Raw genomic sequence first — 17732 nt, 5'->3', positions numbered from 1 at the left:
TTTTAACATTAACTTCTCGAAGAAGCCTGTAGGTAGACTACATATAAAAAAAATACATCCAGAAGATGTTGCTACACTGGCTTTGTGTTTATTTTGTTGAGTACAGTCTTAACGTTTTCCAGTCTTAGGAATTATCTCATGGCTTTAAAACAGTATTTCCCAACTTTGGCAATGTCCAGATTAGTGGACTTCATTCTCCCAAAATTTCCTAGTCAACAAGGCCAACATTTTGAAAGTCAAAGTTCACACATCTGGAAGTTGCTAAGATTGGGAAACACTTACCTAATACACTTAGTTGGCAAGAGCAACAGAACTAGGAAGCAAAAATGATGCTCAGGCCAATCAGTGTGTGTTACTGATATTGATCAGAAAAAGATATGAATGAGAAAAAAATAAGGATAACATTTAATGCCTTATGGGAAACTGTTCAACGTTTCTGACAGAAAGATCGGACAATGATATTTGCTAAGTACTAGCTCAGTGGCTTTGGGTGCATGCCTTTCTCATAGAAAAGCTACTAGCAACATTAGGAACAGACAGGCCACTATTATCCTCAGCAATCTAGATTATCATCTTAAAATTCATAGTGCTTGGCCTGGTTATGAGACTGTCTAGAATCTATCCATCTAACCTACATGGGTAGGAGGGCAAGTTGTGGATTCCTTCCCTCTTGGGATAAGAAGAAAATAGGGTCCTGGAACCAAGCCTTCTTGGCTATTGCCTTTCTCTCTGGAGCCCTGAGGTCAGGACAGTCCCATTGCTAGTTTCATTTCCAAAGTTCATTAAGATAAAATTTTTCCCAAGATCTTTCAGATTGTCACCTAGTTGAAGAAACTGCTAAGTTGGAAATGGTCATCTAGGATGGAGCGGATGTTTTAATTTGTAGCCCCAAATTTCCCATTGATTACTTCAATATTAAGTTTGGGAATCACCAAATTTTAATTTGGTTCTCCATAAGTATCCACTCATTTACCTTCTTTAGCGAATCGGATCAAATATTTTTCCAAGTTGTTTACATGGTGTTTCTCCAAGTAGCTGTAAAACTGGAATAATGTCACAGATTCTGCTGGAAGATCTCTTGAGTTGCCTAATAAAATTCCTCCAACTATCTGTTCCAGGAATACCTGCAAAACTGAAGAGGATGGATATGGGCTGAAATCACTTTTAACCATAATATATTGATGTATTTCCCTATTTCTAAGGTTATAGGCCATCTGTCAAGTTGACTCACAAGGTGCCAAACCAATCTAAATTATGTTGCAGCAAGATAAATATTGACAGCTGCTTACTGTAAAACAATATAATATTAAACTCTGATGTTGCAAAATTAATAAATTGCTTACCAAATGGCATTATTAGCATTTTTATCAAAAAGCCAAAAGTGTCAAATAAAAGCCCTTCAGAAAAAATAATAATTTCCCAAGGCCGATCTTTGTGCCAAGAAAAAGATAGAAGAGGAGGCTACATCACAGAATAAAAAGATTCCACAGTTCAACCCTGAACTACATTTATTCCCATCTGTTGGAATAAGATCAGTGGTGGTACTCTACCAGTTCGGCCCAGTTCTGGCAAGCTGGTAGCAGCGATGAGCAGTGGAGACCACACTGGTTCTCTCTGCCACTCTGCTGTTGGGCACACCCACCCACCCAGACTCCCAGACTCACCTTTATCCTCTGAATTTGAAGGGAAGCTATTTTGCGCGGCACAGAATAGTGCCACGCGGCAGCTGCTGAAGTGACCGGGATTGTGCAGGCTTGCAGGAGGAGAGTTAGAATGCCTCTGCACCTGCACAAATGCCTCTGCGCCTATGCAAAGTGAGTGTTTGGCACATGCATGCACGCAAAGTGTGTGCATGTGCGCAAAGCATGCCCACCAGGCCACGCCCACCGAACCAATGGCAAAAATATTTGAATCCTACCACTGAATAAGATACTATTAAGTAGGGTGGTCTGAAGGAGCTGGCTATCCTGAGCTGGCATGCCAATTGGAAAGGGATCTAAGACTTCTACAAATCCAAATTTACCTTCAAGAGTAAGGCTCAGTTTCACCATTGTGTGTGGGAATCACAGGACTTGCCACTGCTCGCTGTGTGCACCACAGTATAGTTCTGCAGCCCTTATTTGCTCTTCCAGGGCTTACACTACCACTCGTATATCAATTGCACTGTTCTTGCATTCATCAGACCCCACTCTGCCCTAAAGGTAGTGATGTAGCAAGCTCTGCTGGGTTCCTTTACACACATAGTGTTTAGCAGAGTTGATCTGTTCCATCCTTGGATAGTTATGGACCAGAGGTGGTATTCAGAAGATTCTGACCAGTTCTGGAGAACCAGTAGCAGAAATTTTGGGTAGTTCAGAGAACCAGCAAATACCACTTGTGACTGGCCCCACCCCCATCTATTCCCTGCCTCCTGAGTCCCAGCTGATCGGCTGGGTCTTCCTTTGTTGCCCTGCACAGGAGAACAGAGCTGGAAAGCAGGTTAGTGGGATGGGGAGAGAATGTTATTTTGCAGTATCCTTTCCCCAAGAGTGGGGAAGGAATTATATTTTGCAGTATCCTTCCCCCAAGAGTGGGGAAGGAATGATATTTTGCAGTATCCTTCCCCTGCCACATCCACAAAGCCACACCCACTAAGCCACGCCAGCAGAACCGGTAGTAAAAAAAATTGAATCCCACCACTGTTATGGACTTTCTATTACATGCCCCAAAGCAAGCAGCTCCCTGCTCAGTGCTTCAATCCCTGCCTCCTCTTCACCTGACAGCAAGGATCATAAGAAGACAAGTGGTCTCTTTCTGCCAGCTGCCACTTGCTTTGTTACACAGGCTGAAATGAGGCACAGGAGCCTCCCGGAAGTTCCTGTAGCAAGTCACTTTCTGCTTTGTAAGCTGGGCAGGGCAGGGGTGGCTTCTCTGTCCTACTAAATGCCTTTGAACAGGTATGAAACATCTTGCTCTCCATAGGATTCTCTATGAGTTGAACACCGCCCCCTAGAGTTGGATACGACTGGACAGGGGAAACATTTACTTTTACCTTTAAAGCGGCCACAGAGAAAGGACAAAAACACAGCAATAATGTGTTTTTAAAACTATTTACATGTAGGCATTTGCTTACCACCTACCTCATTTAATGACCATTCGAAGTTACAATAACACTGAAAAAAATAACTTTATGACCAGTCCTCATTTTTACAAGCAATGCAGTGTTTTTGTAGTCACATGATTGAGATTTGGGCACTTTGCAACTGGAGGGTGTTTACTATCCCCTCGCAACATCCCATGGTCATGTGATTGCCACTTGCGTACTTCATCATTGGCTACTAACAAGCCAAAAACAAGAGGGAAGCCAGCAGTAACATTGTGATGTCTTGCTTAATGACTGGGACACTTCACTTAATGACCAAAGAGAAAGGAGAATCATAAGGCCGCTAGGTTATGTGATATTTCACTTAAGGACTGTGTCATTTAGCAACAGAGTTGCCAATTCCAATTGTTGCTGCTAAATGAGGACTACCTGTAATAAATTTTTTAAATGTTATGTTCTTCCTTCCCCCCTCCCTTATTAATTCATGAGGAACTTCTATATCAATGTATGAAAAGGCTTCAGTGTTGTAAACCTTGGACTCTTGTGAAATTTTCAGTGATTTGACTCTGAGACCCTGGACTAGAATAAACCTTATTAGTTTTGAACATAAATGAGGGAGATTTTCAGTTCAGTTTACTGAAACAATTAGATGACCCACACATCAAAATGTACCTTTTTCTAGATGATGTCGATATTTCTCTTTTGTTTTGAACATCAATATATATTTCAAAGGAGTCCAAAATTTTTCCACTGGACAGAATAATATGCTTCCCTGTTCAGTGCACTCATTCCAGATCTTCAAGCCATGTTTCTGCTTTTTGGCTTTTTGGATAACTGCAAAAGACAGTTTTGGAAGTTAGCAATGGAATCAGAACTCTCTTTCAGCTGGAAATGAAATACTAGATCATGCCAAGATGAACCACTATAATTTTGAATATATGCAAACATGCAAAGACATAAAATAGGAATGTGTGGATCAAGAATAGGTAGCCTAATGCCCTCCAGATGTTTTGGACTTCAACTCTCATTAGCTCTAGCCAATATAATCAGCAGTAAGGGAACTGTGGGATTTGTAACCCCAAAGATCTGCAAGGCACCAGTTTGCCTGGGCTTGATATGTTACCGAATTATGCTACTAGTCTTTTATTCTCTTCAACTACCCATCCCATGAGTCAGAATTTCAAGTGATCATACAACAAGGAAAGAAGGGAGAGACATGTCTTAAATGTTTTGCCAGACAACTGGGAAACCAACCCACCCAGCAGCACAGAAAACAGAAATAAAAATCTGTTCATTATGAAGACATCTGTAGTTGCAAAAACCACATAGTCTTTGAGCCGTATTCTAGCTTTTGACATTGCAGATTTCACATGCTTTTTTCCATATGCTGTCGTACAAACTGCAAGCTGTAGTAAATGTTGAGATGATCAATGCTGACAGATGTGATCCCAGAGAGCAGAACCGGACTCCTACAGTTAGACCTGCCACTGTCCCAGTTCTCATTTAAATGCAACAACAACAATAACCACATTCATTCTGTTGTTCAACTATGCATATGATTACTTGGCCTTGAATTCTGACTTAGAAGATAGCAGAGATTGATCCAGAGACTTTTTCTAGCAGTGCACAGCTTGGGTAAATAAACCAGACTGCACAATGAATAAATCAACCTGCAGGTTGTCCATTTGCAAGCACCATAATAAAATAAATTTGAAAAATTTAATACATTTAATAAAATGTCATGAGACCTTAGTGTTCTTGCCTAAAATGTTATGCCCGCTTAAGTTGTTAAATGAAAACACTAAGACCTTATGATATCTGAAATGCTAAACTCTCATGACATTTAAAATCTCCCAAGATTTCAACCTTATTTTTAATTTTTAAAGTATTCTTTAATTTTGGGGTCTTTTAGGTGTTATTGGCCAGGAAGAAGAAAATCAGACAAAGCATGGCACCTACACAATCGTACCCATGGACAGAAATGATGGACCACAAAGCATTTTGATGGGGGGGGGTTGCAGTTGTATCAGAAGCCCCGAGGCTCTTCTGGCTTGAACGGATTAGCTGGTAACATCACAGTTTGCCAGGGGACATCCAGTTGGAGGTCTCCTTTCATGTCTCCAGCAGGAGCTGAAGGATGAGAGCTGGACTTCTGGTTTGAGTTTCTTCGCTGACAGACCAAAATCGCGATCATGCGCAGTTTCGATCCATGCTCGCTGCCGGAGCGCCCAGAGCTGGCTGGCTTCGGGGCTAAGCCATTCCGTAGAGGTAGTGAAGGGGGGGGAGACTGGTAGTAGGGTTGAGGAGAGCCGCATCTCTCCTCCTCATCTGGCCCTTACTCCCTTTCCCAAAGGCATTTGCAGTGGTGGTCAGAAATGGCCACCTCAAAGAAGAACCTGACCAGAAAAGAATGTGCAAGAGGAAGATAAGAAGTGAAAGTCTTGGTTGACTGGGTTAAACTGCAAAAGCAACAACACAAGGTACCTTGGTATTTAAACTATTAAAAAATAACATTGTTCCCAAAGAAGATTTTGAAGCAGCGAAGGAAAGGAAAAAAGGGAAAGGATTTTGTTTGTTTTTCTCTCTTCCCTTCTATATACTGACAGCTAAGAGATTTAAGCAAGAAATTGAAAAAAACTCCGCTTTGACATCAACAGGCATTTAAGCTGAAAATAAAATGTCAAGGGAAAATAAAAATTTCTCAATACTTAAAAGCTTTTAAAAGCAGGAAAGGAGAGAAAAAGAATAAAAGGGCAGGATCTGGAAAAATGGAGGAGACTGCCTGGAACTAAAACCTCAACAACATTCCTAAAAGATACATTTTAACTGAAACTTGGCAACAAAATAGTAGAACCCCAGGAAGAGAAAGTTGAAAAAAGAAGCAAGAAGAAACAGTTTGGGATTATTTGGAGTACTGGAATTTTTCTCTGGATTTTTGTTACTGCGTTTGAATGACTAAAATCAATCAGGTGGTTGTTTAAAAGTGTTTAAAATGGCACCACTTTTAGAAGAACTGAAAATGGAACTTAAAAAGTACAAAGAAGATGCACAAGAAGGGAGAGGTTCTTTTGGCTTCGTATTTCAACTCTTAGAAATGGAGATCTGGAACTATGAGAAACAACAAGAAACGCTTGCCGAACAAGAAGATTGGGACAAAGAAGAAGCCATCTTTAATGATCAAGTAATTTTATGTGAGGGAAAAAAAGGAAAGGGGGGAAAGAGAATGAAAAGTTTAAGACTAGAAAAACAATCAAAAAAAGAACAATAGTTTGAAAAATAAGTATAATATTAGAAAGCAACAGAAGAGGGGATTACAGAAGAGAGAATTAGAAGTAGAGAGACAAGGGGGTAAAAAGGGGAGGGAGAAGAAGAGAGGGAAGAAGGAAAGGAAAATAAGTTATAAAGGACAGAAACAAGATATAGAGAAACAGGGAAAAGGTATAAGAATTGAAAGTATAAGCCTGCTTAGAGATAATGGGTGAACACTTAATTATAAAACGGATTCTTCAAAGGTACATAAGATAGTATTGTTATATTACAAATAGAAATAATCTTAATATGCTTAAAATGATGGATAAAATATATATTGTAATCTAGTGGAATGCTTGTTAATAAACAAATGAAATAAAGTGAATGAGAGAATTAAATTAGGAAAGGATGGGAACATTTTAATTATTATTAACGATTTATAAAATATAAGTGAAGAGAAATATGGAAAAAAAATTAATTATGGAAAGTTTATAAGTGTTCCCAAGGAAGTATGATATTTAATTGAAAAGAAATGTTAAAGATGTTAAGGTGTTAATGAATATTGATAGAATTGAATTGGAATGGAATGAGTGTTTTATTTACATATATATATATAATCTTTTTAAAGAATATAGTGTGTATTTTAAGAATGTACCAAGCAGAATTCAATTGGAAGTTATGTATTATATTGAATGTTATAATCTCAAAGGTATACATTGAAGCTTAAATAAGAGTTGAATGGATAAAATTAAAAGATATAAAGGCGTCATACTCCAATTTGTAACTACAGGAGAAAATTTGTTTAATGAGAAAAAATAATATGAAATTGAAACAGGACAGACAAAAGTATAAATATAATGATTTGAATTGAGATGAGATAATCAAAATAAAGTTGAGAAAATTAAAAGAGGGGAAAAACTATGTAGAAAATGTAAAACAGTAATAAGATATGGAATAGAACACAAGAATGAGCATGAAATTGAATTTGTGTCTGTATGAAGAAGTGTAATCTGGGACCATGCTATTTTTTAAAAAAAAAGATGTTTTATTTGTATTATGTTTTTTTGTTGTTTTTTTGTGAAAACCCAAATAAAATTTTCACAAAAAAAAAGGATGAGAGCTAAAACCCACCCCATGGCAGCTCTCAGATCTCAAATGTGGGCTTGTTAAATTCTCACCCAGCATCCCAACCACTGGAGCCACTCTGTTCCTTATTTTGATGATGATCTAATGGAACACATTAGGGAAACAGTTTGGAAGCAGTGAGGATGAAGATTCTAGAAAAAAGTTCAGACATCATTTATGTTGTTGTTGTTGTTGTTGTTGTTGTTGTTGTTAGCGCAAAGTCATGTCCGACCCATCGCAACCCTATGGACAAAGTTCCTCCAGGCCTTCCTGTCCTCTACCATCCCCTGGAGTCATTTATAGTCTCTTTCAACCCTGGAATGCTTGTAACTTACTCTCTTCAACTGAAGTAATTTTCCGTGGCACAGGAGTAGCCAGAGCAGAAATTATTTCTAAGACATGCTTCTGTTGTGACACTTCTTTCAAAAGGTTCTCCTGGACAACTGGAGCTAAGTTTGGCTTTACGAGTTTCTGGAAACAAAAGGAAAAACACAGATTATATAGATGACAATATAAAGATTATACACTGCTCAAAAAAATAAAGGGAACACTTAAACAACACAATGTAACTCCAAGTCAATCACACTTCTGTGAAATCAAACTGTCCACTTAGGTAGCAACACTGATTGACAATCAATTTCACATGCTGTTGTGCAAATGGAATAGACAACAGGTGGAAAGCCTAGGCAGTTAACAAGACATCCCCAATAAAGGAATGGTTCTGCAGGTGGTGACCACAGACCACTTCTCAGTTCCTATGCTTTCTGGCTGATGGTTTGTCCACTTTTGAATGCTGGTGGTACTTTCACTCCAGTGGTAGCATGAGACGGAGTCTACAACCCACACTAGTGGTTTAGGTTAGTGCAGCTCATCCAGGATGGCACATCAATGCGAGCTGTGGCAAGAAGGTTTGCTGTGTCTGTCAGCGTAGTGTCCAGAGCATGGAGGCGGTACCAGGAGACAGGCCAGTACATCAGGAGATGTGGAGGAGGCCATAGGAGGGCAACAACCCAACATCAGGACCGCTACCTCTGCCTTTGTGCAAGGAGGGACAGGAGGAGCACTGCCAGAGCCCTGCAAAATGACCTCCAGCGGGCCACAAATGTGCATGTGGCTGTTCAAACAGTCAGAAACAGACTCCATGAGGGTGGTATGAGGGTCTGACGTCCACAGGTGGGGGTTGTGCTTACAGCCCATCATCATGCAGGATGTTTGGCATTTGCCAGAGAACACCAAGATTGGCAAATTCACCACTGGCGCCCTGTGCTCTTCACAGATGAAAGCAGGTTCACACTGAGCACATGTGACAGACATGACAGGGTCTGGAGAACGTTCTGCTGCCTGCAACATCCTCCAGCATGACCGTTTTGGCAGTGGGTCAGTAATGGTATGGGGTGGCATTTCTTTAGGGGGCCACACAGCCCTCCATGTGCTCACCAGAGGTAGCCTGACTGCCATTAGGTACCAAGATGAGATCCTCAGACCCCTTGTGAGACCATATGCTGGTGCGGTTGGCCCTGGGTTCCTCCTAATGCACGACAATGTTAGACCTCATGTGGCTGGAGTGTGTCAGCAGTTCCTGCAAGACGAAGGCATTGATGCTATGGACTGGCCTGCCCGTTCCCCAGACCTAAATCCAATTGAGCACATCTGGGACATCATGCCTCCACCAACACCACATTGCACCACAGACTGTCCAGGAGTTGGGGGATGCGTTAGTCCAGGTGTGGGAGGAGATCCCTCAGGAGACCATCTGCCACCTCATCAGGAGCATGCCCAGGCATTGTAGGGAGGTCATACAGGCACGTGGAGGCCACACACACTACTGAGCCTCATTTTGACTTGTTTTAAGGACATTACATCAAAGTTAGATCAGCCTGTAGTGTTTTTTTCCACTTTAATTTTGAGTGTAACTCCAAATCCAGACCTCTACGGGTTGCTAAATTAGATTTCCATTGATAATTTTTGTGTGATTTTGTTGTCAGTACATTTAACTATGTAATGAACAAAGTATTTAATAAGAAGATTTCATTCATTCAGATCTAGGATGTCTTATTTTGTTTTATTATTTTTTTTGAAAATTTTATTTGGGTTTTCACAAAAACAAATACAAATAAAACATCTTTTTTGAAAATAGCATGGTCCCAGGTTATCACTCCTTCATACAGACACAAAACTCAATTTCATGCTCATTTTTATATTCTATTCCATATCTTATTACCATTTTATATTTTCTACATAGTTTTTCCCCTCTTTTAATTTTCTCAACTTTGTTTTAATTATCTTAATTCAAATCATTATATTTATACTTTTGTCTGTCCTGTTACAATTTCACATTATCTTTTCTTATTAAGCAAATTTTTCCCTGTAGTTACCAATTAGAGTATGACACCTTTATATCCTTTAATTTTATCCATTCAAGCTTTTATTTAAGCTTCAATGTATAGCTTTAAGATTATAGCATTCAATATAATACATAACTGCCAATCGAATTCTGCTTGGTACATTCTTAAAATAGACACTATATTCTTAAAAAGAAAAAATTATATATATATGTAAATAAAACACATTACATTCCAATTCAATTCTATCATTAATATACATTAAAATCTTAATATCTTTAACATTTCTTTTCAATTAAATATCATACTTCCTTGGGAACAGTTATAAACTTTCCATAGTTAATTCTTTTTTTTCCATATTTCTCACTTATATTTTATAAATCATTACTAATAATTAAAAATGTTCCCTTTTAATTCTCTCAATTATTTTAATTCATTTATTTATTAACAAACATCCCACTGCATTACAATAAATATTTTATCCATCATCATATTTTCTAAAGTTATTTCTATTTGTAATATAACAAAGCTATCTTATGTACCTTTGCAGAATCCCTTTTACAATTAAATTTTCACCTATTTTCTCTAAACAAACTTATGGTTACAATCCTTATATCTTTTCCCTGTTTCTCCATTTCTTGTTTCTGTCTTTTACAGTTTCTTGCTTAAGTCGCTTCTTTTCCTTGCCTTCTTCCTGCTCTTCTTCTCCCTCCCCTTTTTACCCCCTCGTCTCTCTACTTCTCTCTCATCTGTAATCCCCTCTTCTGTTGCTTTCTAATATTATACTTATCTTTCAAATTGTTCTTCTTCTTTTTGGTTGTTTTTTTCTAATCTTAAACCTTTCACTCTCTTTCCCCACTTTTCCCCCCTCCACTTAAAATTACTTGATCATTAAAGATGGCTTCTTCTTTGTCCCAATCTTCTTGTTCTGCAAGCATTTCTTGTTGTTTCTCATAGTTCCAGATCTCCATTTCTAAGAATTGAAACACGAAGCCAAAAGAACTTCTCCCTTCTTGTGAGTCTTCTTTCCATTTTTTAAGTTCTGTTTTCAGTTCTTCTAAGAGTGATACCATTTTAAAAACTTTTAAACAACCACCCAGTTAATTTTAGTCATCTAGATGCACAAACCAAAAATCACCAAGTAATCCAAATAATCCAAGGCTGTTTCTACTTGCTTCTTTTTTCCACTTTCTCTTCCTGGGGTTCTATTATTTTGTTACCAAGTTTCCATTAAAATGTATCTTTGAGGAATCTTGTTAAAATTTCACTGTAAGTTCCTTTTAATTACAGTTCCATTCCTTAATTCCAGGCAGTCTCCTCCATTTTTCCAGATCCTGCCCTTCTATTCTTTTTTTTTCTCCTTTTCAGCTTTTAAAAACTTTTAAATGTCCAGAAATCTTTATTATCCCCTTGACTTTTATTTTCAGCTTAGATGCCTATTAATGTCAAAGTGGATTTTTTTTCAGTTTCTTGCTTAAGTTGCTTAGCTGTCAGTATAAGGAAGGGAAGAAAAAAAACCTAATCCTTTCCCTTCTCTCTCTCCTTCGCAGCTTCAAAATCTTCTCTGGGAGCAATGTTGTTAAGTTTAAATTCCAGGGTACCTTATTTGTTGTTTTTGCTGTTTGACCTGGTCAACCAAAACTTTCTCTTCTTATCTTCCTCCTGCACATTCTTTTCGGTCGAGTTCTTCTTTGTGGTGGCCATTTCTGACCATAGTTACAACCGCCTTTGGGAAAGGGAGTAATGGCCAGCTGGGGAGGAGAGATGCAGCTCTCCTCAACCCTGCAGGCAGTCTCCCCCCTCTTCACCACCTCTATGGGGTGGCTTAGCCCCCAAACTAGCCAGCTCGGGGCTCTCCAGCAGTGAGCACGGATCGAAGCTGCAGAGAGACGAGGTTTCGGTCTGTCACCGAAGAAACTCAAACCGGAAGTCCGTGTTCCCTTTATTTTTTTTGAGCAGTGTATAAAGATGACAATTAGCACTAGCATAACAAATGACCAGGAAATCTTAGGAAAGCAGTTAGGTTGGGAAAATCAAGAAAGTACCTGAAAAGTGGCCACTCCATACAATCACCCAGAATCAAACCCTTCTTGAAGATTTTATCTTTTTATGATAACAACATAAATATTTTACTTTTTTTTTACCCTTTTAAACTTTTTTTAAAGTTGAATATCCCATACAGGTAGTCCTTGACTTCCAACAACTGACCCCAAAATTTCCAATTGCTAAGCAAGAGAGTTGTTAAGTGAGTTTTGCCCCATTTTATACTTTCTTGCCACCATTATTAAATGAATCACTGCAGTTGTTCAGTTAGTAACACGGTTGTAAAATGAATCTGGCTTCCCCATCGACATTTGCTTGTCAGAATGTCACAAAAGGTGATCACATGACCCCGGGACACTGCAACCATCATAATTATGGGCCCGTTGCCAAATCTCTGAATTTTGATCATATGATCATGCAGATGCTGCAACAGTCGTATGAAAAATGGTCATAGTCCATAAACAGTTTCAACTCCTTCCCTCAAAATGACACTATAGAGCACCGCACACCAGAACACCTAGACACAAGGACAGTTTTTTCCCGGAAGCCATCACTCTGCTAAACAAATAATTCCCTCAACACTGTTCAATTACTACAAAGTCTGAATTACTATTACTGTTAATCTTCTCATCCCTCCTTATCACCCATCCCCTCCCACTTGTGACTGTATGACTGTAACTTTGTCGCTTGTATCCTTACGATTTATATTGACTGTTTCCTAGTATGATTTGATTGCTAATTGTATCTTATGACTATTATTAAGTGTTGTACCTTATGATCTTGACTCTTGATGAATGTATCTTTTCTTTTATGTACACTGAGAGCATTTGCACCAAGACAAATTCCTTGTGTGGCCAATCACACTTGGCCAATCAAGAATTCTATTTCTTCTATTTCTATTTCTATTCCATTCCATTCCATTTTCCTTTGTAACTGAACGGTCACTAAATTAATGGCTGTAAATTAATGGCTACATATTTTTTGCTCCATACTATTTACATATGATATTTTCCTCAAAATATCTAATATTCCTACAAAATCCTTCTCCTGCTTATCCTCTAACAATTTAGATCCATGAGACCGAGTTGGAATCCTGATTTTATATTCCAATTGGTATCACTTTACACTTGCTCTTAGTGGAAAACATATGCCAATTTAGCAGTCATTTAATCAGTCCAGAGTAATACAGGCACTTTCAAGTAATGTTATACATTTTTCCTATCAATTTCAATTGGGGTTCCCCCCACAACTCCCCACAAAAGAATAGATTTTGACTGAAATGTTCTTAGGAAAATGGAATATTCTTGTAAATATATATAGTTACAAGAGGTCCAAGGGAAGTGAGTGAATGTTCTACTCTCTGTGAAACTGCAATTTCAAAGAGAGAATTCAGAAGGAATTCTCATAAAGTAAAAAAAAGTGGAAGATTCTTATAATAACCTTTGAGGGATTACAAGGTGGATTTTGGCACAACGTTAGTTTAGACAAATCCATTCAGAATTCCTTTTTGTTTGCACAACCATCATTTTAATCATTTTTGATCATCCGTTTCTACAGCAAAATGATGTTTATAGTGAACTCCAGATGCTTTATGAATGTGAGAAGAAGCGTTTCTTCCTTTACAAATCTTTGGAGGAATCAACTCTTTATAAATCCTTCGGAGACCCCACTGTTTATATTGAAAGAACTCAAAATTTATTCCTGCTCTTTGTTAAATTTGCTTAGGAGTCTTTGACTCCTATAATTGAAAATATGCTGATGGCCACAGGCTTTTAGCCAGAGGATCTGTTTGTGAATCAGCATGAATAAGACCTCCAGGCGTCAAAGCATCATGGCTCTTCCAGAAATTGGTCTTTTTCCTCCAGGGATTGTGGTGATCCTGTGGATAACTAGCGTGCAGACTCAGCATTCTGGACACCCACTGGCTGGGCAAGAGTTGTACTTGCTGTTACAGCACAAGCAAAGCAGTAGCTCTCTGTCACGACCTTAGATACAGAATGGGTTATCATCAATTACATCCCTAAAATATATATTGTCTTTCACCAAAAAATACAAACTACCCCGAAAGTAAGTCCTAGCTTGATTTTTACACATGCACCCAATATAAGCCCTACCCCCACACACACAAAAAATAAGCCCTAATTAAGACCCCAGTCACTCCAGGGTGCATGAGTAAAAATTAAGCTAGGATGGGGGGTGAAGGTGCCCTACTACTTCAGACAGTTACAGCCAGGCCCATTTCTTCTGCAGCTGGCAAGGCTTTCCTGAAAGCCTCTGCATCCAATAACAGAGCTCCAGATTGATCCAGAGCTCTGTTATGGTCTGCAGATGCCTTCAGGAAAGCCTTGCCAGCCTTGTTGGCCTCAGAAGAAATTCCAAAGGCCTCTGACAGCAAAAAGGAGGCTGCAGGCAATGCATGAAAGTGAAGTGAGTCAGTGGATGACATCCCCCTTGAAAATAAGGCCTGGTGCCTTTTTTGGTGGCAAAAAGAAATCTGATCTGATCTGATCTTATTTTGAGGGAAACACAGGTAGCAATACTGTAGCAATAGTACTTGGACTTATATCCTGCCCCATAGTGCTTTACAGCATTCTCTGAGCAGTTTACAAGGTCAGCATATTGCCTCCAACAATCTGGATCCTCATTTTACCAATCTCAGAAGGATGGAAAGCATTAACAGAGGGATACAATCAAGATCAAGTGAGGTACTAATACCACTCTATAAAGCCTTAGTAAGACCATGCCTAGACTACTGCATCCAGTTTTGGTCACCACATTATAAAAAAGATGTTGAGACTCTCGAAAAAGTACAAAGAAGAGGAACCAGGATGATTGGAGGCTAAAACATACAACGAACAGTTGCAGGAACTGGGCATGGCTAGTCTAGTGAAGAGAAGGACCAGAGGAGACATGATAGCAGTGTTACAATATTTGAGGGCGTGCCACAGAGAGAATGGGATCAAGCTATTTTCTAAAGCGCCTGTAGGCCAGACAAGGAATAATTGATGGAAACTGAATCAGGAGATATTCAACCTGAAAATAAGGAGAAACTTTCTGACAGTGAGAACAATCAACCAATGGAACAGAAGTTGCCTTCGGAAGTTGTGGGAGCGTCATCGCTTGAGACTTTCAAGAAGAGATTGGACTGCCATTTGTCAGAAATGGTGTAGGGTCTCCCGCGGGGGTTGGACTAGATGACCTACAAGGTCCCTTCCAACTCTGATTATCTGTTATCTGAATCAACCTTAAGCCGGTCAAGATTGAACTCTTGGCATTGGACAGAGTTTGCCTGCAATACTGCATTCTAACCACTGTGCCACCAGGGCTTTTAGCTCTTTGACATACAGTATTGGTTCTGAAAGATCCCATTCTGACTCCAATCATCTCCAGTTGCCAAGTAGAGTAGACTAGATAAAGCTATGATACCATGCAGAACAGCTTGTCATCTTATTTTCAAAGTTCCAAGCTGATTTTTCAGATTGTTTCATTACAGACCATTCTTGCTTGAGGACTCCCTGGCAATGTGAACTCCTGGCAATGTGAGCAGAATTAGCCTGCAATACTGCATTCTAACCACTGGGCCACCATGGCTCTTACATATATGGCATTCCAAACGAGGATTGGAGATATGGATGCACAGTAAACCTGTAAAGGAATTGTGATAAGTGTTTTTTGACTGCTTTATACCTTAGCTGCAGATTATATATATTTAAAAATTGTTTTCAATGCTTTTTATATGTTTTTATGTTGTATTGTTTTTTATATTGCTTTAAACTGTTCTAGGCCACCCAGAATCATGTATTTGAGATAGATGGCTATATAGAAATAACAAGCAAATGAATAAATAAATGCAAACTATAATGTAGAATTATGATGATTCATTAACACTATTCTTGGCACAGATAACTTTGCAGTCAAGCCCTGGAAAGTGATGTCTGGGTCTCCAAACTACTGTAATCTAATCACAAGCATGATCTAATCTAATCACAAGCATCACAAACACTTGATACACCAACCAAGGCTGAGTAAAGACCTCCCTGTCCATAAGTTTCAAGACTCTTTTTGCTAAAGCTGTGGATCCAAAATAGTCTCTACTGAGAGAGCACAACTCCACTGAGAATTGATGCAGTCCTGGAAGCAGAGGGTTTTGGAACTAACAGCCTCTCCATCTTGCTTGGGTTGAGTCTGTATTTCTACGTCCCCATCCACAGACTCAATTCCCAACCTTTGCAGGAAGAATGATCATTGCATATGTCCAGGCTTAATCCCAGATTGTAACAGGTCCAGATAATCTGTATCCTCCAGAGCTCTCTATAACTGCAGGCCACCATTTTCTCAACAACCTTCCCCCCAAAAGAAAGCAGGAAATGAGACATTAGTTATCTGTCCAGATCTGGTTCCCTGAAGTGTCTTTCAAGGCTCCTAAAAATGTCCTTTCCTGAAGACCACCCCCCCAATTATTTGCCTGAATCCAGCTTCTCTGTGGCCTTTTCATTAATCTGGCTAGGAAAAAGTCCAAGCAGAAGATCTAAGATCAGAGCTCTTCTTTGAGACTCTCAGGCTCAAAAACAAAGCAACCCTCCCTGCCACCATTCCAAGATGTCACTTCTGTCATCTCAAGAGATTCTCTCTTTAGGTCAGAGTGGACTCTGACAACTTGGTCAGCCAAATGAGCCATGAAATGCTCAGTTAGTGAACATGTGGTGTATATACATATATTGGAAGCAACACATGTATACATTAAATGTGCAGGAATGTTATGACTTCACATCCTGCTTGGGCTTTTCCCAGAGGCAGCTGTTTGGTTATTGCATAGGAAATAAATATTACACTGGCCAACTCTTTGATCTAATACCACAAAATATTTTTGTCGCATTCATACATGTTTACATTTGGCAATGAGTTCTGAATGGTTCAACAGCTTGCAAGCCATAAAATCTCCCCAACACAGATTATAAAGTTACTGTATTATAATATGTGTCTCCCATTCTGTGAGACTACAAACAGGATAAGGTTCTAGCTGGCTGGGTTAAAACTGTATTCCTTACCTGCAGAAGGACGCGACAGAGTTGCAGGTGGATTTCCAGAAGTCTATCCAGGTCATCACTTCCTGTGGTTAACTCCTTTTCCATTTGGGCATCACAGCACAGGGAAGAAAGAGTGGCATCATTGTAGATGCTGGTGCAAAGCACAAGAGGAGAGAAGAAGCATGTAATAAATCATAAATGCAAACCAGGAGTGGAGAGAATGAAGCTCCTATCCCATTCTTCTTGACACCAGAGGAGTCCTTGACTTACGAGAACAATTGGGCCCAAAATTTAGGTTGCTAAGTCAGACAGTTGTTAAGTGAATTTTGCCCCATTTTGCAATCTTTCTTGCCACCGTTGTTAAATGCATCACTGCACTTGTCAAGTTAGTAAAGTGGTTGTTAAGTGAATCTGGCTTCTTCATTGACTTTGCTTGTCAGAAGGTCACAAAAGGAGATTAACACGACCCCAGGACACTACAACTGTTGCCAAATGTCTGAATTTTGATCACATGACCATGGGGATGCCACAATGCTCATAAGTATGAAAACCGGTCATAAGTCACTTTTTTCAGTACCATTGTCACTTCGAATGGTCACTAAACTAATTTATAGGTCAAGGAGTATCTGTATTCCCTTTACATTGTGATAGAAATCAAATTAAATGTTTCTGGGACATAAAATTTTTAAAAACCTAGCAATTTTGGAAAAAAAAATAGAATTTCAGAAGAGGTCCTTTACTGGACAGGGAGGTCCATCTCAGCCTTCACCACCTTGGTATCTTCTAGAAGTGGACTGCAACTCTTGGCCAGCCTGAAGAACTTCAATCCCAACCCAGCACAAAAACATCAAAGATGGTTGGTTT

The 17732-nt window shown here is 39.2% G+C and overlaps 1 protein-coding gene across 3 annotated transcripts in view; it reads right to left on the bottom strand.

The window, feature by feature from the left end:
- RIPOR3 (RIPOR family member 3) overlaps positions 1-17732 on the bottom strand; it is a 118243-nt gene that overhangs the window by 9108 nt on the left and 91403 nt on the right. For all 3 annotated transcript variants that reach the window (XR_015742690.1, XM_087929002.1, XM_087929003.1), the window contains exons 15-18: positions 16890-17019; positions 7792-7927; positions 3755-3916; positions 974-1132 (exon numbers count right to left, since the gene is read on the bottom strand). Coding sequence is in view for 2 of the 3 variants with exons in the window: in XM_087929002.1 (XP_087785128.1) it covers positions 974-1132; positions 3755-3916; positions 7792-7927; positions 16890-17019 (587 nt within the window). In the remaining variant the exon portion in view is untranslated. The remainder of the gene's footprint in view (positions 1-973; positions 1133-3754; positions 3917-7791; positions 7928-16889; positions 17020-17732) is intronic.

This window comes from Pseudonaja textilis, chromosome 3 (assembly GCF_049901715.1).
Source record: "Pseudonaja textilis isolate UNSWEBS1 chromosome 3, rPseTex1.2, whole genome shotgun sequence".
In the NCBI taxonomy this organism is placed as follows: domain Eukaryota; kingdom Metazoa; phylum Chordata; class Lepidosauria; order Squamata; family Elapidae; genus Pseudonaja; species Pseudonaja textilis.
The sequence above is the reverse complement of the archived record's forward strand: the minus strand, read 5'-3'. Positions and strand labels throughout refer to the sequence as shown.